We start from the raw sequence: 22587 nt of genomic DNA, 5'->3' as shown, positions 1-22587 counted from the left end.
TTTGACTTCTCGAAAGTACAAACTATATAGAATCAATTTTCTATCAGAAACCTTTCTAAAAGTTAAAATCAAACAATTTTTTCAAATACTTATCGTGTAAGTAAACACACACAAAAAAAATACACATCATTATAAAATCAATATAGGTAAATTCATGACTCCGCTCAGAATCTAATATATTCTTGTATTTTCTCACAGGTGATAATTAATAGTGTTAATACAAACTTTTTATACAACAATTAACTAACAACCAAGATAAGTAATTCTAGTTAAAATTAACAATATTATTTTTATATAATCATGAAATTTCACTTAAACTATTACCATTGGAATATACTAAATAACTTGTATTATTTATTATTTTTGTTACAATTTATATTAATTCGTAAGTGTTTTGTGTTAATGACTAGTTTTTAATTTATATAAATTACCGAGAAGTGTAAGTACAAATAGTTTCAATAATATTGTAAACAACTGTCAAATTTAATTTGTAATTAAATAAGTATTTGAACTGTACAATTATAATGACAATAAAAAAAAATTGTTTAACCTAACCTTTAACTTATGTTTTACAAGTATCTAATATATAAAAATAATTTACATTTTGATTACATGTTGACTAGACATTTTAAAGTTTTCTATTTCTAGAAATATAGTTCAATTATAAAAAGAATTAATTTGACATATTTTTATAAAAATGTTCTTGTATTATTAATGAAACTGTATAAAAAATGTAATTTTAATTAATTGCAAAAAAACACAATTTTTAATTTGTTCAATTTTAATCTAACATTAATATGAAAACTTATGAAATAATTAACGATCACAAACTGTTGTTTCTAAAATACAAGTCTTAAAATGGTATGTTGAGATTCACAACTAAAAAAGTAAGTAAGTGTATACTAAGATTGAGCTGATTAAATTATGTTCATTTGATTTTCATCAAATTTTAATACTTTATAATATATATTTAACAAACATTAAGTGATTTCATTATTTTAATTTATCGTATAACTGATGCTAGGCTGATCAATAGTTTAATAATTAATAAAAGAAATGTAGCTGTCATAAAAATAGAAATCCAAATCTTTTTCTGATGCTAGATGTAGATGGCATGGACATCATCCACTTTCTAAGGCCAATCAGTATAACTGATGAAGTCACCAACACAGCACCTATAATACTGAAAATATTAGGTACCTCGTTGAAAAATATTATCTGCCACACAAAAGCAAACACCACATCAACAGTCCTTGCAATAGCCACCAATCCTGCTTCCTCTAGTTGGGCTGCAATGGTTAAGCATATTTGTCCAGAGAAACTGAACACACCCAAAGCGATTACTAAAATTTTCTCAGTACCGCATTTTGGCCAACACAAGTTTCCTGTAGCCCAAGCCATGGTAGATGTTTGAATGATAGAATAAGCGGCAAACGTCACCATAATAACACTGAAATGTAAGTTCTTCAAAGCTCTTAATAGTATATAAACAATAGCTGCAAAAAATGTCGAAAGCAAAGCAGCTAATGGACCTAAAAAATTGTATTGTTTGGTTGAATGCCCAAATAAGAAAGGAGGTCTTGTGATCAACAAGACTCCAATCATTGTTAAGAACAATGTTAAGTAGTGAAATAGTCCACATGGTTCCTTGAGAAATATTCTAGCAAATATTGCGACTATAACAGGCACGCTGAATACAATTACCGAAGCATCAGCTAAGGGCATGTGTCTGATGGCGTAGAAAGTGAGAGACAAAGCAGTGGCCCCAGAAAATGCACGAAGTAGTAACATGAGTCGTTGTCCTTTGGGAAATGGATTCTGTTTACTATAGATCAGTATGGGTAGTGAAGGAAGTAGTATTCCAACAAAACGAATGGCAGCCAATTCTAATGGGTCCATGTCTTTGAGCCATTTGACTATTAACGAAGACAGAGAGAAAAATAAGGATGATATGGCAGCCAACAATAATCCGAGAATTTTTATTTGCTTTTTTGGAGACGACGTGACATTTGGCGTTACTGGCGAACTTGTCGATGGTGTATCCGTCTCGATTACCAGATTTTGAAGTTCTAGTCGTTCAGCCATTTACATGGTTTGAGTATTACTTACTTTATGAAACTATTCACACGTTCAAAATCAGTGTGCTAGAATAATACTTTACTCTTGACCCGATTCGTTAAATTCTGAAAGCATGAACAAGAACTAAGATTCGAGTTATTAATTTAGGGTCGGTACTAGGTAGTATACTAATATCCTAAAAAAATTAAAAATATGCTGCAGTGCCAGGAGTCCGAAATGTTAATCGAAAGATCTTAAATCTAGAATAGTAGAATTAGTAAAATAGCACAGAATGACAGAATACATTTTTATTTATTCTGTGAAAATTTAAAATAGCAATAGAACCACAGATGAATGATTATACGAAAATTGTTTTTTTTTAATCTGTGATATTACTTCATGATAAAAATGGTAAATTGATTATCATGGTCTGATAATGCAATGCCATTCACTGAATCCACAAGCCCGCTTAAGAGAATGTCAGCGGCCAGCGCACTATTTGTATTTTCTCTCTGACCCACGCGCAACAGCAAATTTTATGTTCACAATAATGATTATAACTAAAGCTGGATGCGATTTCCATTTTTTTCCAGAGGTTGCTGTACGTTACCTCTTACAAAATTTAAAGTTAAGACCATTATCTCGAGCATCTTGTAAGCGTTTTATTATATTTTAATTTTAAAGCGAGTTATGAGTTTTTTAAGATTTATAAATAATTTACAATCTTAAAATACTTATAACTCGCTTTAAAATTAAAATATAATAAAACTCTTAAGAAATGCTCTAGATAGTTCTTAACTTCAAATTGTAAAAAAGGTTATTTCACTTTAATTTGAGAAATTAATGTGGTTAGTCATTATTGTGACTAAAATTTCCCATGTTGCGCGTTGGTTAAAGAGAGATAAATATTACGATGACATCCTATCTTCTTAATATAATATCCTCGTGCGATTATTAGGAGGCAATATAGGATTGTCGAAATATTGAAAAAAATCATGACTTTAATATTTAAACTATTGAAAATACTATACTATAGCCACAGAATAGATTCAATTTATTCCGTTCTTCAACTTCAATTTTCAAAGTTAATCCTCGTCCAGTCACACATAAAAATATTTGTTTTGTCATTAAAATAATAGATATTATACTTTTTGTCAATAAAACAATACTGTTTACACCCAGAGGCATATGTTACTATTGCAGCTGCGGTAATTACGTCACTGTCACTGTTATTCTATAATTTGACTAAATAATTAAAAGGAAAACATATAGAATGGAGATGCTTAATAATTTTATAACAAAATAATACTTAATAGTTAATATAAATCATTGACTAGTATAAAATATTATGGGGGCTGTAGCCCCACAAATAAATATTTAATTGTATATACTTACTAGTTAATTTCACGTTTTCCAAAAAACTAGAATTGTTTGGATTATTTTCATTTCAATAGTTACAACTGTATGAATATGGATAATTTTTTTGGTATACTAAAAATACTAAATAAGTTATTTTTCTATTTTTAATCACTAAAATAAAACTAAAATATTGGAATGTTGACCACCGCAATGCCACTGTTCGCAGCTCTATGCCCTTATAATATTTATTAGATAAAAATAGTATTAGTAGATTACATATTTATCTACTATGTAACTTGTTATAATTAAGATAACATTACGTGTATTATTATCTCTATTTTTTTTTTTTCAGTTAAGTATAATCACATTAAAAGCATTTAATTATAACTCTGAGTAAAAAAAGCTAAGTTAAACAAAATTCCTGTAGTAAAATAATTACATTATTCAGTAGGTAATGATTTAACCTTTAAAAAATGTGAAATAATATGGAAACTAAATAAAATACAATCTTGTAATATTACAAATAAGATCAATTGTAAAGTTAAACACTTAGTCAACATATTGTTTTTAAATTTTTAATTTGTTTACAAAATGTACTATGGTACATAATACTTAACTAAACTTTACTTTTCTGTTCAGCCAAGTAGGTAAGCAATATGTTGACTAAGCGTTTAACTTTACAATTGATCTTAATGTCTTCATATGTATTTATAATATTATACAAAAAATTATTATAAACTATAATATTTGTGTTACTCTAATATAGTAATATTGTTTCCAAATTATATTACTATAATATTGATTAAAAAAAAAATATATTTATGGAGACATGTAAGAATAGTACACAATATGTAGAGTAATATAAATTATTGATTATATCAAAAATGAACTATTTGTGTACATTCCTGGATAGTTACAATAAACATTGTTGTATAAAATAGTATAGTATAGTATTTATTATACAGCTTTATATTTTATTTTATAACATAACAAAAATAACAATTTTTTATAGCTTAAAAGTTTATCTTGTTATTGAAAATATTTTAAATTTAATTTTTTTTATTATATTTAAATATTATTTAACTAAATTACATAAATAAAAATGTATATATCATGATAAGTTTAAGTAATAAACATTATTATAAATAAACATGCATTCAAAATTAAAGTAAAAGTCCCATGATATTAGAACTAATACTGAAAATTATATAATGCAAAGAAATAAACAATGAACAGTATTTAATATTTATATTTATTTTTTTACCTTGCTACTACCAGAATAATGATCTTTATAGTTAACAATATCACCGAGATCGTATTGTTTAAATTTTTCTGAAACCAAGTTAATTAAACAGCTGTAACGTAAAGCAGAAACATCCAAATGATCTTCCTTTAAAATATAAAAATTAAATTATTAAATATGAATGTAGTATAGATAAAATTCTACTTACAGTTACTGCTCGTGCATTAATAAACAACTGTGTAAGTATACGCATGTCTGATAACAGAGTTTCACATGGATCACTATCCATACTAGCATACACTGAAAATGTCCAAGAAGTTACATCACTGGTGTTTATTATTTTTTTCGTGATCCATTGAACAAAGTTAGAAATAACAGCAGCACAATGGCTCTAAAAATATTAAAATGTATACATCATTCATTAAACAAATGATGTTTATAACAAGTGTTTATATTATTTTAATTGTCATAGATTGTATATTTCTTAAATTACTTGAAAAAAATAAATAGTTTTGTCAATATTATGGACAGGATTCAACGGAGTAGAAGCATTAATTTGTCTTCCAAATAAAAATGTGAACCAAGCAGTTGGTGAATTAGACACTGGCTGAAAATGATTAAATTTAAAATTAGTATTTATCAATAACATATAATTAGAAAGTATAATTATGAATTTGTATATATAATAAATATAGATGCATAACATACTAATATATTTTCAGGATGAGTAATACATTTTCTGGCATGGTGAATTTTGGTTCTGGCATCATCATACTGTTCAATGTATGACATTATTTCGGCTTTAGTTGGCAGTAATTTCTTATTTTTTATACAAGGCAATTCAAGTTGAGGCTAAAAAACATTATCATACTTATTTTTATATCAATAATGATTTTTTAAAATAATAAATTATAAGTCAATAACAAATTTAATTCTTGTAAATTATTAGTTTGATGTTTATGATTATGACACATCAAAACTATTAAAATTTAGTAAAAAAATAAGTTTTTTATATATGTAGAATGTATTTTTTCTATACCTAAATCAATTGCATATTATTAAAAAAAATATGATTAAATAAAAAAAATATTTTAAAAATACAATTAAGCTTCCAAGCAATTTTTTTAAAAATTCATTGTAATAAAATATTTTGATCGTTGAAAAAAAAAATAGTGTTAACTTCATCTGGGCCATCAATGTGTATAGTAGTTAATGTTTAGATAATTAAGTCAAATCCAATAAAATTATTTAAATAATCATATATATTGTACACAATGTCAAGGGACAGGCGCGAACGCAGGGAGGGTTTTGGGTGTTTAAACAGCCTCCGAAATATTAGGAACAAAAAATAAATGACCTGAACTATAAATGAATAGTATGATATTTATGTACCTTTTTTCAATCTCCCCCTGAATTTTTTACTGCGTTTGCGCTTGGCAAGGGAATATAATTTGTTGAGAACTATGGTCCAAGATTCTTCTGCATCAATGATAAATCTAATATATTTTATCGTGTTAAAAAACATGAATCTGTATTTTAAATGGGAGATATTAATTGCTGTAATAATTGACATAAAACTAGGTGGTCGTTTTTTTTTCAGTATGATTAATAAATATAATTGTATATATTACTTATTGATAGGGTTCGGATTTTAAAGCATAATAAATAACAAAAAATGCAAGAATGAAGCATATTTATTCTTTAAAAAAGCAAAAAAAAGCATGACAAAAAATTAATATGAATAATAAGTTATAATTTAAAAAACTGAATAAAAAAAAATTGAAAAATTAATTTTAATTAAAAAAAGAATTTACTATCATGTATTTGGCAAGATTTTCAGAAGTGAAACTGACTCTATTATCTGAGAGGATGTTTTTATACATAGAAAACGAATGTTCTACATCGACTAAAGTGATCAGTGCATACTTCATGCAAGAAGTTTTGTTTAAATCAAACCCATGATAGTTAATTTTGTTTGATGAAACGCCACACAGTATAGTTTTAATGTTTATTTTTATAGCATAACAGACATATAAAAATTCCACAGTTAGAATAACTGAAAAAAGCAAAAAAAGCATTTACACAAAAAAAAGCCAAAATAAATTTGTTTATTTGGAATCAGATTGATGTGAAACGAATTTATGTATAATAATTAGATTTCTATCTTAAATATATAAAAAGAAGCATTTCCTTTAAAATCAGAACCCTACTCATTGATATAGTGATATATATGATTAAATATAAAAATATAACAGAAATGTTGTAATGAATAATGCTTTGTAATTTATTAAATCAATAGACTTATGTCATTGATTTAAGTAATGTATATATTTAAAAAATGTTAACTTGTTTGTTCAAATAATTTAATTTTACCAAAGTAGTTCATGAACCAAATATATTTCAATACTAACTATTATATATGTAGGAGCGTTGCTTTCAAATTTGTTTATGAATTGCTGAAGTTCAACATTAGTAGCAGTCATAACTGGAGGCAATTTATCTTCCATTTTTCTATAAAACAATGAATATACATGGCAAAAATGTCTAGGAAAAAAAAAATTATAAAATAATCAAATAGGTAACATAATATACCTAGCCATGTAGAGATATTCATGTCCATTTTGAGGATTATCAATTTGGTCAACTTGACGAATTTGATTCCGGTCAATGGGTAACCTATATGGTCTACCAGTTAAATCATCACTGAAATTTAAAAATTATTCATAAGACTAATGTTTTGTAAAAGTATTGTATGGTATATTACAGAGACAAATGGCGTTTCAATTTTGATGCTTTTCCACTTCTGCGACCCATGTTTTTATCAAAACGATTACTTCAATAGTTTAAACAACAAATAGCACGATGTTTTCTAGTGTTTGTTTGTACTCTGCGCATTGCTACAGTAATCGAATTTGTATAATCTTGTATTTATTCGACTAAATGGGATTGAAATAGAATTTTCTCAAGGTATAAGATCATGCAAATCAAATACAAATCAACGGAAAATTGTAAACAACTTAATATAGAATTCCGATACTAAAACCCATTGTTGTATTATTATCAAAATGAAAAGAAGATAAAAATATGGTTGTGATAATAATATTTACAGTGTTTCATTTATAAAAGAGCAAACATTTTCGTTCAAAAGTTATTTGAATTATGAATAAACCAGCAAAATTCGAAAATATTTTACGGAACTGAATTAATAGATGAATGAATAAAAATGTATACTAAAAAAAATGTTATACTGATGATAATAAATATTATGATGGCACATCACAAATTCACAACTACATATTACTCAATTACGAGTTGCAATTTGTTACCTATTTATCACACGTCAAGCCCGTCAAGGGTTTAATACCTATTACCTTATGCGGGGGCTCGGGCAGTTGGACCCCGTGATAACAAGCAGATTTTTTATCACTAAATTTTCATGGAAGAAACGCAAAAATCGGGTCCAACTGAAAATGCAGAAATACCAACAGTGAAATGTAAAAATTCCCAAATAATTCCCAAATTTATGTATTTTAAAACTCAAATATTATTGTACAATTATTGTACAATTATTGTAAAATTCAAATTTATGTATTTTAAAATTCAAATATTATTGTATAATTCGTAAATTGAAAAATATTTCGTTTACGAAGTGTTTTACGGGAAAACCGAGAGAGATAGGACGAAAGTCGTGAGACATAAAATTGATCCCCATAACCAGCTTCATAAGTTGTATGCTTTTGATTTTTCGAAAAACCGTTATTAAGGATTTTTAAACGTCGTACTTAGGTCGAACGATTTTTGAAAACCAAAAATTTGAAATAACGAGTTTTTGGAAAAAAGAAAAACTGATTCTGGTTTGGAATTACATGTACAACATTTTAACTTTTGTGATAAATTGTCGTTGGACCACCAGGTGACCTAGGAAAAGCGAATGAAAATTGAAAATTTCGAAAAATGAAAATTCTCGTTTACGAAGTGTTTTACGGGAAAACCGAGAGAGATAGGACGAAAGTCGTGAGACATAAAATTGATCCCCATAACCAGCTTCATAAGTTGTATGCTTTTGATTTTTCGAAAAACCGTTAATAAGGATTTTTAAACGTCGTACTTAGGTCGAACGATTTTTGAAAACCCAAAATTTGAAATAACGAGTTTTTGGAAAAAAGAAAAACTGATTCTGGTTTGGAATTACATGTACAACATTTTAACTTCTGTGATAAATTGTCGTTGGACCACCAGGTGACCTAGGAAAAGCGAATGAAAATTGAAAATTTCGAAAAATGAAAATTCTCGTTTACGAAGTGTTTTACGGGAAAACCGAGAGAGATAGGACGAAAGTCGTGAGACATAAAATTGATCCCCATAACCAGCTTCATAAGTTGTATGCTTTTGATTTTTCGAAAAACCGTTATTAAGGATTTTTAAACGTCGTACTTAGGTCGAACGATTTTTGAAAACCAAAAATTTGAAATAACGAGTTTTTGGAAAAAAGAAAAACTGATTCTGGTTTGGAATTACATGTACAACATTTTAACTTCTGTGATAAATTGTCGTTGGACCACCAGGTGACCTAGGAAAAGCGAATGAAAATTGAAAATTTCGAAAAATGAAAATTCTCGTTTACGAAGTGTTTTACGGGAAAACCGAGAGAGATAGGACGAAAGTCGTGAGACATAAAATTGATCCCCATAACCAGCTTCATAAGTTGTATGCTTTTGATTTTTCGAAAAACCGTTAATAAGGATTTTTAAACGTCGTACTTAGGTCGAACGATTTTTGAAAACCCAAAATTTGAAATAACGAGTTTTTGGAAAAATGAAAAACTGATTCTGGTTTGGAATTACATGTACAACATTTTAACTTTTGTGATAAATTGTCGTTGGACCACCAGGTGACCTAGGAAAAGCGAATGAAAATTGAAAATTTCGAAAAATGAAAATTCTCGTTTACGAAGTGTTTTACGGGAAAACCGAGAGAGATAGGACGAAAGTCGTGAGACATAAAATTGATCCCCATAACCAGCTTCATAAGTTGTATGCTTTTGATTTTTCGAAAAACCGTTATTAAGGATTTTTAAACGTCGTACTTAGGTCGAACGATTTTTGAAAACCAAAAATTTGAAATAACGAGTTTTTGGAAAAAAGAAAAACTGATTCTGGTTTGGAATTACATGTACAACATTTTAACTTCTGTGATAAATTGTCGTTGGACCACCAGGTGACCTAGGAAAAGCGAATGAAAATTGAAAATTTCGAAAAATGAAAATTCTCGTTTACGAAGGGTTTTACGGGAAAACCGAGAGAGATAGGACGAAAGTCGTGAGACATAAAATTGATCCCCATAACCAGCTTCATAAGTTGTATGCTTTTGATTTTTCGAAAAACCGTTAATAAGGATTTTTAAACGTCGTACTTAGGTCGAACGATTTTTGAAAACCCAAAATTTGAAATAACGAGTTTTTGGAAAAATGAAAAACTGATTCTGGTTTGGAATTACATGTACAACATTTTAACTTCTGTGATAAATTGTCGTTGGACCACCAGGTGACCTAGGAAAAGCGAATGAAAATTGAAAATTTCGAAAAATGAAAATTCTCGTTTACGAAGTGTTTTACGGGAAAACCGAGAGAGATAGGACGAAAGTCGTGAGACATAAAATTGATCCCCATAACCAGCTTCATAAGTTGTATGCTTTTGATTTTTCGAAAAACCGTTATTAAGGATTTTTAAACGTCGTACTTAGGTCGAACGATTTTTGAAAACCAAAAATTTGAAATAACGAGTTTTTGGAAAAAAGAAAAACTGATTCTGGTTTGGAATTACATGTACAACATTTTAACTTCTGTGATAAATTGTCGTTGGACCACCAGGTGACCTAGGAAAAGCGAATGAAAATTGAAAATTTCGAAAAATGAAAATTCTCGTTTACGAAGGGTTTTACGGGAAAACCGAGAGAGATAGGACGAAAGTCGTGAGACATAAAATTGATCCCCATAACCAGCTTCATAAGTTGTATGCTTTTGATTTTTCGAAAAACCGTTAATAAGGATTTTTAAACGTCGTACTTAGGTCGAACGATTTTTGAAAACCCAAAATTTGAAATAACGAGTTTTTGGAAAAATGAAAAACTGATTCTGGTTTGGAATTACATGTACAACATTTTAACTTCTGTGATAAATTGTCGTTGGACCACCAGGTGACCTAGGAAAAGCGAATGAAAATTGAAAATTTCGAAAAATGAAAATTCTCGTTTACGAAGTGTTTTACGGGAAAACCGAGAGAGATAGGACGAAAGTCGTGAGACATAAAATTGATCCCCATAACCAGCTTCATAAGTTGTATGCTTTTGATTTTTCGAAAAACCGTTATTAAGGATTTTTAAACGTCGTACTTAGGTCGAACGATTTTTGAAAACCAAAAATTTGAAATAACGAGTTTTTGGAAAAAAGAAAAACTGATTCTGGTTTGGAATTACATGTACAACATTTTAACTTCTGTGATAAATTGTCGTTGGACCACCAGGTGACCTAGGAAAAGCGAATGAAAATTGAAAATTTCGAAAAATGAAAATTCTCGTTTACGAAGGGTTTTACGGGAAAACCGAGAGAGATAGGACGAAAGTCGTGAGACATAAAATTGATCCCCATAACCAGCTTCATAAGTTGTATGCTTTTGATTTTTCGAAAAACCGTTAATAAGGATTTTTAAACGTCGTACTTAGGTCGAACGATTTTTGAAAACCCAAAATTTGAAATAACGAGTTTTTGGAAAAATGAAAAACTGATTCTGGTTTGGAATTACATGTACAACATTTTAACTTCTGTGATAAATTGTCGTTGGACCACCAGGTGACCTAGGAAAAGCGAATGAAAATTTCGAAAAATGAAAAAGCTCTAAGTTACACTGTGTAACAAATGTAACAAAAAATATATATTTTATAATATTACTCAGTCAACCTTTTTATTCATAAGAGATACTATAAAGTTGTCAATGACCCACACCCACTTAAACCCAAATGACCAAAAATAGTATGTTGTGATCTTATACTGGTGAATCTGTGTAGTGTGTAACACAAAATTCATAACAATTTTGATTATGTCTTATATGACAAAAAATGTATGTGTTTGTACTCTTTTATAATATGTTGGATTTGATGCAATGCAATTAATTTAATATTCATTAACAATTATTTGTGATTTTTTTTTTATCGTTTTTTAATGCAGTTTCAAAAACATACATACATATTAATATCAGTAGTAAACTCAACATAATTTATAAAGCATAGATAAATCTTAGAAATAGCATTTACTTGATTAAAATCTATAAATATTTAATGTATAAGTTAATATACACATCAGTTATAAGTTATGGATAAATTATAAAACTGTTATTTTATATATCTATTAAACATTATATTGCCCAAATATAAATATATATGTTATATTTTGCTTTTGTTTGTCATTAAATAAGAAATTAAATTTAATGACTTAATTTTAATTTATATATTAAAAAGTATAAGTTGTAAATTTGTAAGGTCTGAATACAAAACAGTTTGTTAAAAGAATGTAAATATCCATAATACAAGAAGTCACTATTTCAATTTTTTTGTTTTTATAGATGAAATTTGATTTAAATAGTGTAAAAATAATAATAAAATTAATTAGTTTGTTGACACATTAAAAAGTCAATAAATAAAAGCCTTTTACACCTTATAAGGAGTTAAAGTAAAAAAAAATAATATTAATTGTCACAATAATATTTGTATCAAGTTTTCTTTTATTTCATTTAAACCGACAAACTTTATTTGATAATCAATTGTCAGATATTTATCAATAGAGTAATATTGACAGCTTGCTGGATAGCGATTAGTTTGTATGCGAACAACACATCTTTTTTGAGTAGTCCATGTTAGTCACTATTATATTAATTTATCTGGAATCTCTTCTTTGCAAACTATAACAATAAAACAAAATCATATAAATAAAACCATAAGCATACATTTTTTGATTATAAATGTAAAATAACCATCACCAATGTAGTATTTTTATTTGTTAATTATGATAACAATATTATAGAATATCTGGTTATTTAAAATGTTTAAACTATTGTGATAAAAATGAAAAATAAGTAAACAGGAACACTAAAATAGCAGACAGTTAACCAGATAGCAATTAATACAATACTGATTTTAAGTATACATTAAATGCATTTTGACAATGTATTATGTATATTGATTAAACATAAAAATTTATATTATTTCTTTCCTCTATAAGAAACAGTAGAATATTATAAAATTGAATGTATTATTTAAATCTCTTATTTTGTATGTGTAACAATGCCTATAAATATCTAAAAATATTGTTTTGCGTTAAATTAAAACTTAAATAATTATGAACATAATTAATAGCAGTATCAAATTGCATTGATCCCCTGTGTTGCTATGGCTGTAATATACAGACTAATAAAATATAGATAGTATTCATAAAATAACTTTTATAATAGTAAAGTGACACACTATAGTAATTCAGATAATATGAACTCTTCTACCTTACCGGATAAACAATTATGTTAGTAGGAACAGTTTTTTCAGATGTTTTTCCAAACAGAATAATCTCCTTATTGGCCTGGATACATGTATACTTCAGTTAGTGTATCTTGCTAACTATAATTAGGAAAAAAAAAATTATATTAACTAAATAATTTTGAAAATTGTTTCAATAGCTCAATATTATAATGAAATTTAATGTAAAATAGAAACCAATCTTTAATCAATATTATTAAAGCAAACATCTTTGTGTTATAGTTGTGTACCTAAAGTATATATACTTATATTATTTATTATTATCTATACTTGATATAGAAAAGTAAAAAAATAACAATATAGATATATACAACCTTTTTAATATTATAAAATAGTAATTCTATCACCATTTACTACTACTATAAAATTGATCAGCCAACAATTACAAAATCACAGGTATCAACCAACACCTGACTACAACTTTATAAGATAAATAATTATCTTGTCAGTGTATCTCTTAAGTTGTTTCAGATATGCTAATAGGTAATAAACCTTAAATGAGTACTACATTATAGGAACATTAGGAACACTATACAGAACTTACATGATTTAAGTTATGAAGATTTGAATATGAATGTTGTAGATAGCATGAATTTAACTTGTTTTTTGCAATGGTTTCAATTATTTATCGATACATTGTACCTAGAAAGTAAAAATAATTATACTGTTATACTGTTAATTAAATCTACATATTATGCAAACCGGTTGTTTCCAATGACTATAAGAATGACTGATGAAGACCACATCTAAAGAGAACTGTTTAAATCTGTAATTTGTATACTCTACAGGGTAAAGAACATATTATTTAATTATACAAAAACTAATTACTTAGAACGTAAATACTAAAAAGTAAAATTAAAAAAATACAAATTATCAAATTAACGTATAATTATTATTTACGTAAAAATTGAACATAACCGCAATTGTTTATCAGACATTCGAAGTGGTAACCTTATAAAACTAAAACCATGGTTATACTAATTAATAATTCATTATCTTAATGTATAATATATGATAATATTGATAAAGCTAATTTTGTATTGTTTTTTGGCTTTTTTATGCTTTTTGAAAGTTATCTATTTAACTACTGAAAAATTCATTACACTGACCATTTAAATGGAATCTGCATAAAATTCTCTATCGATAAACTTTAGATTTCACCATTTATCATTCTTCTATGTGGGATTAACCTCATCTACAAACGAACAATGACAAATTTTTGAATAGAAAACATAATATTACACTTGTCATTTTGTAATTTACTATACCTATTGTTCAGCGTTAATACATTTTGAGACTTGTCATATTATTATTATACATTCACAACAATATACATTTAATTATAAGCATTTTTTAGGAGTATATATCGTTAATTTTGATGATTGAAATTCAAAGTTCATCAGTTATATGAACAATTATTGATACCTAGGTACCTAGTTGATATATAACACTGTTATATCCCGTTCCAGTCAGATCTTGTACGGTTGTTTAATTTATTGTTTGGTACCTAGTCGGTTCTTCTTAAGGAATGAAAATCAAATATCAACACAATTTTGGTTGATGAATTTAATTTATTGATTGCGAGTCGAATACTGAATAGTTAATTAAGTTTTACTTAATGAAGGATCATAAAATATAGTGTTAGAGTAAAACGACTTATTAAAAATTGTATGGCTTACGATCGAGTGATCGACTGACTGCGTTGTACATTTTAAAAATGATGGTCGTATCTCATATATACAACGAAATTGCTTATATAAACGAGGGGTATAAACATTAAATAAATGTATTATCGATGTGATTTGATGAAAAATTACTTCTAAATAAATTATTTTTTATGCTGATGGCGTAATTGCCAAACGTTGAAACGCGAACAAACCTAAAACGAGTAAAAAGTTCAAAAATATAATTCGTTAAATCGATATACGGGGGTATACCACAAAGAAACGTATGTGTATACAAAAAAACAAGTGATTCAATTTTCAACTATTTTCGCACCCCGATTACGGGGTAAATAATGATCCTAGGCATTTTGACCATAGAACCTTTATAACTCGTCATGGCATTTATAAGTCAGCACTCAAATTTCAAAAAGATTGAACAAAAACTCAATTTCAAAAAATTCAGAAAATACGTAAAATCTAAGTACCAAAAAAGAAAAAGAAAATCATAACTTTCCAACAAAACGTCCGATTTCTTTGGTTTTGGTACCGTTCGATTTTTGACAAAAATTTTTTAACGATGCGTAGAAAAAAATTGCTCTAACCACCCAAAGTCTAAGTGTTTCGTGGCAACAAAGTCCAAAAACTGCAAAATCCTAATTTCCTACGCCAAAAAGAGGGGTAAAAAAGGCTCCTACAGTTTCGACACAAGACGCCGATTTTGATCACCGATCTACAAAAAATCGAACCTGCGAATTTCAGAAACGTGGAACAAAAAATAAACATTTTTCAAAATATTCATGAGGGGGGCATAGGACCCTCCGACCACCGAAAGATTTTATGTAAAATAACTTAAAACAAAACTTTTGGTGAAGAAACTATGCCCCTACATCGAAACCCGGCCGAGTAACACTCGACTAAAAAACTCAAATTTCGGAATTCCAAAGCCCCAAAGTGGGGTAAAAACGGCTTTTACGGTCTCGACAAAAGATATCACTTTTAATCAGAATCCTCAAAAATACCAGAATATTGAGTTTCAGACACGTAGAACGACCACTAAGGTTTTTCAAAAATATATTTGGGGGGGGGGGGGTTAAAGGTACCCCAACTACAGGGTAATTTTTGGAGAGGCCTAACCATTGTTTAGGAACGTAACTTTTATAGCTGTAGAGACAATAGTTTTTTCGTAAAATTTTTTCAAAATTATAATATATCATATCATTGCCGCATGATTCTCGATATGATTTGATGAAAAACTATTTCTAAATAATATGTATACTTACCTAGTGTTTTACTAAATATGAATGCCTTCCTAAAATTTAACAATTTAATGCAAGTATACAGTACTAATAAGTAATAATAGTACTCATAGATAATGATGAAACACAGTACGAAATTAAGAATATTTACGCTTTTGAAAAGGTGTTTAAGGTCTACCTTTTGTAATTGTACGTATAATAAGTAATGTAGTTTTTTTATTTACATAGAATATTATATGACTTTGACGTTTGCGAATATATCGTATTTCTTACAAATTGTACCTAGTCGTAATTTTTCATAATTTTTTTGTTGCTTTTGGTAATTAAAATGTAGAAGATTCAGTATTATTATACCGTTTAGGGTAATGTTAAACTTTTATATAACTGAAAAATATAATTATTTACTTTGAAACCAGATTCATTAAAGAAATTGACCTAAGTACCTAATGTTGAATATGACGCAGACTCGCATTAAGTAAATAAAATAAATATTTAAAAAGTTTTATGTTATACAACATAACTTTTCTAAAACTTCGCATTTTACAACTCGTTATTTTAACACATGATATAATATGTTGTTATTATGATATTCATCCATAGATTTTGAGGTTCAACTTGAAGTACTAACTTTTTAATATTATAGTTCATAGTTGTATCGTTTCGAAATCTTCGAGGTTCAATGCAGTGACACCTTGAGATCAAATTTTTGTTCTCAAAAATGTTGAATTTTAATTTTAAAATTAAGAAATTGCTAAAACCAAATTTCCCGCCAATTTCCTTTTTTGAAAACTTTAAATTTAAATCACCACTTACCGTCTAAATAATTGAGTTGAAAAACCTTTAGTATTTGGAAGATTATCTAGGGACGCATCTGCGTCGATCATTGAAGATTTTATCTAGATGGGGCCAGTATTAAAGGGTTTAGTTTTGGAGTTAGATTTTTGAAAACGTAATAATAAATTGAATTTTTGGACAAAAATTCATAAAAAAATCAGAATTTGGACAGTTATATAATTATAAATGAGTCGACAGTTTTTAAATATTATGCAATAGTTTATGAGGAAAATAGAAAATAGCGAAAATATTGAATGTGCGGTAGGGTTGCCTATACAAAATACCTTCAAATCTGTATGCCAATTTAATAAAATACATAATGCGTTCACTATTTGAGGTGTACTGTATGACAAAATAATTTATAAAATAAATTGTATCATAGAGATAGAATAATAGAAGAATCAACCGACCAACCAATATTTTATTTTTAAAAAATAATTATAATGTATAGAACTTGCCTATATAAACCCCTTCTACTGATGAAAGAAATAAGGATCTGACAGCCTGGCTATAACTAATATTATTGAAATATAAACAAAACACAGATCACAAATGTCCATAAAACTTTTTGTGTTGTGTAAAAAACCTTAAAAATGTAATATAAGGATAATCATAATTCATAAGTCTTGATTTGTTTTTATAAGTATTATAAGTTTATACCTTGACATTTACCTATCAAATTTCAAAAAAAGAACAAACTTTTTCGTAGTTAAAAGTTGTCTTTCTTCTATTTTTAAGTTTTGGAAATTGTATACATGATTCTTCATAAGAAGTTATATAGCAAGTATATTATTATATTTTTATACATATAATGGCATTTTCAAATGCATTGTTTTTCCTGTAAAAATGAATTTAACCTACTGCTGTACTAATGCAATAGTAAAATTAATTACTTTATTCACAATGCCATCAAATCTACTTAGTAATAATGTAGGCTGATAGAACATCTTTGTTCATAATTGTTTTTCTGATATAATGATTTTATTTCATTGAATTTAAATGTCAGTACACCCATTATTAACCTATTGTACAGCAAAGCAACACCCACTTACTCAATTTTTTTATAGTTAGGATTAAAAATTGAAAGCAAAACAGTTTCTCATAAATAGTTCTTACTGCAACCAACAGATCTGAAAATGCTTAAATACAGTTTTTGTATAAACATTATAAGATTAATTTTAATAAGAAGAACATCACTTTTTAATTTTTAAGTAGTATTTAAAAAAAAATGTAATGGGTACGTTAGTTTATTAACTCTATAATTTATTTTAAAATCATCATTTTTGAAAAAAAAAAGTATAATTTTTTACTGGTAGTTACTCACTTAATAATAATATAATTAAATAACAGTAAATTTTATAAATAAAATAATTCAATAACAATAAACTTAATAAATTACATAATTTAATAATAAAAGGAATATTATAATTTATAACATTGAACAATAACAGACCGCCTACAATAATAAGTACAATTAATTCCCCAGTTGAATAGTTTTTTGTAAGTGGACAAGTAGAAAATTAAATTTAAATGAATTACAATATTCACAGTATTTACAACATAGGTACTAAGGTCCAATTTGTTGTGGACATAGTCATGATTTTGGAGAACAGTCCTCTTCAAAAACATCAACAGATCATTGTTTCTGTTCAGTTACTGTACAGATTCTCTGATAATCCTTGTAGTATTTTTCTTTCAGATCTGGAAGTATAATTTCTAATTTAAAAAAGTAAATTTACATTATTCAACCATAAACATAACAAATCATGTTTATTCAGAAAATAAAAATTATACAATTTCTGTGAGGTTATTTGTGTACTGTTGTAATTCTAAAAGAACTGATTTTCAACAATAGTCAATCTTTGAAAGACTGTCTTTCTGTTTATTATATAAATTAATCATTATTTAATAATAGGTATAATATTGTCAACAATAACAATAATTAAAAACAATTTGTTTTCATACACACCATTAAAAAGCAAAAATATCCAGTACACGATTTCTATTTATGATACATTTACATATAACTTAGTATTTGAGGTAATAAAAATTTCTCAAAATTAAAACTAATTTTTTTTCATCAATGATTGACTAATAAGGGAATTGTTCAAATTTAGGTTGAAACCAGGTTAAGCTTTGAAGGCAATATGATAAATACGCACAGCAAATAAAAAACAATTTATATACTAGACTAAATACAAATATTGATGGAACTTACTAATTTTGTTATGAATTGTTGTTACACTGTTAATTATGTTAAACATGTACCTATTAACAAAACATAAAACACATAAGATAGAATACTAACATTTATAGGACAGTGTAACATAGAGACCACAGTGCAACTAAGACGATTAACAAAGAAAAAAAGGAAAATAATTTTAAAATAACATGTAATGATCTTATTGATAAATATAAAATATATGTAATTTATAACTTATTATGAGTTGTAAAGTATTTATGTATTATATATTTATATTGAAATAATAAGGAAATTATTTACTTTATGAGTGTAATAATATATAAGTTGTTAATGTACAACATACAAATAAGTAATAATGTGTGAAATTCTATAACAAACATTTGTTATTTAGGTCTATAGTTGCGCCAATGGCTTAAAAATAAAGGTAGTACTTACTAGTTGGATATTAATTAATTAATAAACATTCAAATATATTACAAACAATTGATTTAGGCACTTATTATACACAAGTTTTACTTATGTTAAATGTTGAACCAAACTTCCAGCCAGGGGCAGCAAACGTAAAACAAGTAATCGTTATTCGTTGCCCGTTAAAGTCGTTAAAATGTTGAATAACGGTAATTTATTAATTTCGACCGACAGAATACGACGGATAAATAATGTATCTGGTTCTGGGGACCAGGCTGAGAAATTTATATACTCAAAAATCGTAGTAGAATTATTTACAATGTTGAATAGTTGGTATTAATTTGAATTTTTGCGATTTGAGGTTAGTGTTCGAACTTTTAATTTCTGTTATCACTTATAATTTCTTATCACGGGGTCCAACTGGCCCCATCCCACCTTATGCGAGTAACGATTATCACTGACTCTTAACACCAGTAGACAAATAGTCGAATACCATATTTCAAGAATACCTACCTACCCTATCCGAATATTTATTTTAATGCGATAAATATTATATCGATAATCAATGTGACAGTTTATCACGATATCAAGAATTGGCCCTGTTGTTGAAATAAACAATAATAAAAAATGTATATCTATTAGCCAATAGGTAAAAAGGAATCGCGGTAAAAAAATTCCGGTATGTAAAATACATGCATGTATAATATTTAAAAAAAAATTCCAATAATTACTTAATATAATTAATAATAATAATAATGTTACTGATATTATGACTTAACAGCTTATTTAAATAATATGTCAAAAAAATAATATATTTAAAATAAAATGCCGACATATATTATATTTACGCATGTAAAACAATATATAAAAAAAAAAAAATCTTGCACTGTTCGTCTTGTTTTGGAAGTGGTCGAAACCGCAAGACCAAGACCAATTTTGATCATCATCATTCATCACTAATGACCATTCTGATTTCATCTATTCTGTGTTATAGATACGTATAAGTGTTGTTAAGGATTAATATTATCTATATTATGAAGTATAAATAAACTATAGTTTATAATAATAATATAAAATATACCATGGTATGATATTATTATTATGAATATTATGATTTATGACTTATCACTCTCTGCCCTATAGTCCCCTAACCAAGTCTCTGGAGCTGTTCTCATATGATGTACAGAATTGTTATCGAAAAAATCTTAATAAATATTTGTGATTTATTAATTAAGCATCACGTGTGTCATCCATAAGACATTTTGATAAAATCTGATGGTTTTTATTTTATGATCATGAACCATGATAAATATATTTTTCGTATTAGATTTATACGTCATTACTCATTACTATTATATAATTGTGTTAATTCTGCTGGAACATTGACGAGTTTTGACAATAATTATAAATGTTTGCATTATTTAAATATCAAGTGTCATTTACGTACGACCATAGACGTAGGGTGGTCAATTTTTTTTTTAGGGGGGGCTGTAGCACTTCTAGGGGTAGATATGTACCGGCTTTGCCCCCCCCCACACCCCTTAACAGATGTACATCTGAAAATATACATCATAAAATACAAATAACTTGTGAACATTGTATTATATTTTATTTTTAATTCTCCAAACAAAATATCACTCATCCTCATAATAGGCATGTCTACGGGGGAGGAAGGGTGGGCAGCTGCCTCCTCTGCGACTTATTGGAGAGTTTTACCAGTATAAAGTACCTAATCAGTACCTAACTTATGTAGTATGTAAATACTAAAATTTTACAATTTGCCTCCTCAGCTATGGACGTCTGGATACCAGTGGCGGCTCGTGGTGTTCAAAGTAGGTGGTGTGCAATTATTTCAAAAGTTGATTAAACAAAAAAAATAATTAGTTCAAAATATAAATGTAATTAGTAAAATATTTATTAGCATTTTAAATTTTTATTTGTGCGACCGCTTGACGAGTGTGCAGTAGGAGCTGCACACCAAAGTCACATATAATTGCCGATTCCTCACTCGATAACTAAACGTATTTTATACGGACGGGCGGTGTTCAGACTGAGCTGCACACCAATTGATGTGTATTTGTTACATAACTCAATTAAATTTTAGGAGTATAATAATAATAAATTGTCGTTTTTGTTTTTAAAATTTAATTTTTTTTATATAATAAACAACTTAAGTTTAACAGATATTGTATTAAAATTAATAAATTAGTATATGTACATTATTATTATACATTTTTACTATTATATCTATATTAATCTATGTGGTGTGCGCACACCTGCACACCTAGGCACGAGCCGCCACTGCTGGATACGCTTATTCTCATACTTTAAATAATAGCAATATTATAGTAATATAGTGTATCTAGATTCTAGGTATTTAATTATAAATGGGTATTAAGTTAAATAATAACTTATGCATTAAAGGGTCGTTCTTACAATATCCCCTAAACTCTAAAGTGCTAGTAAGTTGGATAACTGCAATATTTTGGAAGGCAAGACAATGAGTTTTTTCCATTATTCTTAATATAATGTTTATTATATCGTTTAGGAATAGCAAAAATTTCAAAAACTTGATAACCTTTAACTTTTCAAAATTTTAATTTTATAATAGATATTATATTTACTTTAGAACGTTTTGTTTTTGTCTATGTCGTAAATAACACATGCGGGTGTGACGTCCTCTTAAATTTAAATAAATATTTAAAATAAGCACAATTTAACCTAAACGACATAATATTGATAGACGAAAATAACGCACTATTGTATAATATTATAAGAAATGTAATGATGGAAAAAGTGGCATAAAACATAAACTATTATTTTTATCGATATCATTTTTTTAAACAACGACAATAATTATTAATTTTATTAATATCGTAAAAAATATTGATTTGAATATTTTTAAAATTTAGATGGCCCAACATTATTGAGGTGGCTATTTTTCGAACTGGATGGCTAGGCCCTCGCCAAGCTCCCCCTAAA

The 22587-nt window shown here is 27.3% G+C and overlaps 2 protein-coding genes and 2 long non-coding RNA genes across 5 annotated transcripts; all 4 read right to left on the bottom strand.

The window, feature by feature from the left end:
- Positions 1–143: 143 nt before the first annotated feature.
- LOC132923069 (solute carrier family 35 member G1) lies at positions 144–3786 on the bottom strand. Its single transcript, XM_060986874.1, has 2 exons — positions 3454–3786; positions 144–2183 (listed from the first exon to the last, which is right to left on the bottom strand). The coding sequence occupies exon 2, from the start codon at positions 2083–2085 to the stop codon at positions 1066–1068; it is 1020 nt and encodes a 339-aa protein (XP_060842857.1). The 5' UTR covers positions 2086–2183; positions 3454–3786; the 3' UTR covers positions 144–1065.
- An 860-nt stretch (positions 3787–4646) lies between these two features.
- On the bottom strand, positions 4647–7722 carry LOC132923070 (uncharacterized). The gene is made up of 7 exons (XM_060986875.1): positions 7425–7722; positions 7253–7363; positions 7072–7171; positions 5369–5512; positions 5154–5267; positions 4869–5051; positions 4647–4807 (listed from the first exon to the last, which is right to left on the bottom strand). The coding sequence occupies exons 1-7, from the start codon at positions 7472–7474 to the stop codon at positions 4670–4672; spliced, it is 840 nt and encodes a 279-aa protein (XP_060842858.1). The 5' UTR covers positions 7475–7722; the 3' UTR covers positions 4647–4669.
- A 4498-nt stretch (positions 7723–12220) lies between these two features.
- Positions 12221–15531, bottom strand: LOC132923278 (uncharacterized). 2 transcript variants are annotated; one of them, XR_009661146.1, is made up of 4 exons: positions 13943–15531; positions 13785–13882; positions 13212–13321; positions 12221–12612 (listed from the first exon to the last, which is right to left on the bottom strand). It is a non-coding gene; the product is annotated as an uncharacterized LOC132923278 (long non-coding RNA). The 2 variants fall into 2 exon arrangements; XR_009661145.1 differs by lacking the exon at positions 12221–12612 and having other exon boundaries at positions 13033–13321; positions 13943–15148.
- A 2705-nt stretch (positions 15532–18236) lies between these two features.
- Positions 18237–20021, bottom strand: LOC132921075 (uncharacterized). Its single transcript, XR_009660829.1, has 3 exons — positions 19633–20021; positions 19213–19262; positions 18237–18695 (listed from the first exon to the last, which is right to left on the bottom strand). It is a non-coding gene; the product is annotated as an uncharacterized LOC132921075 (long non-coding RNA).
- Between the last annotated feature and the right edge of the window lie 2566 nt (positions 20022–22587).

Source organism: Rhopalosiphum padi, chromosome 2, assembly GCF_020882245.1.
Source record: "Rhopalosiphum padi isolate XX-2018 chromosome 2, ASM2088224v1, whole genome shotgun sequence".
NCBI classification, from domain to species: domain Eukaryota; kingdom Metazoa; phylum Arthropoda; class Insecta; order Hemiptera; family Aphididae; genus Rhopalosiphum; species Rhopalosiphum padi.
Note: the sequence above shows the minus strand (reverse complement) of the source record. Positions and strands in the feature narration are given on the sequence as shown.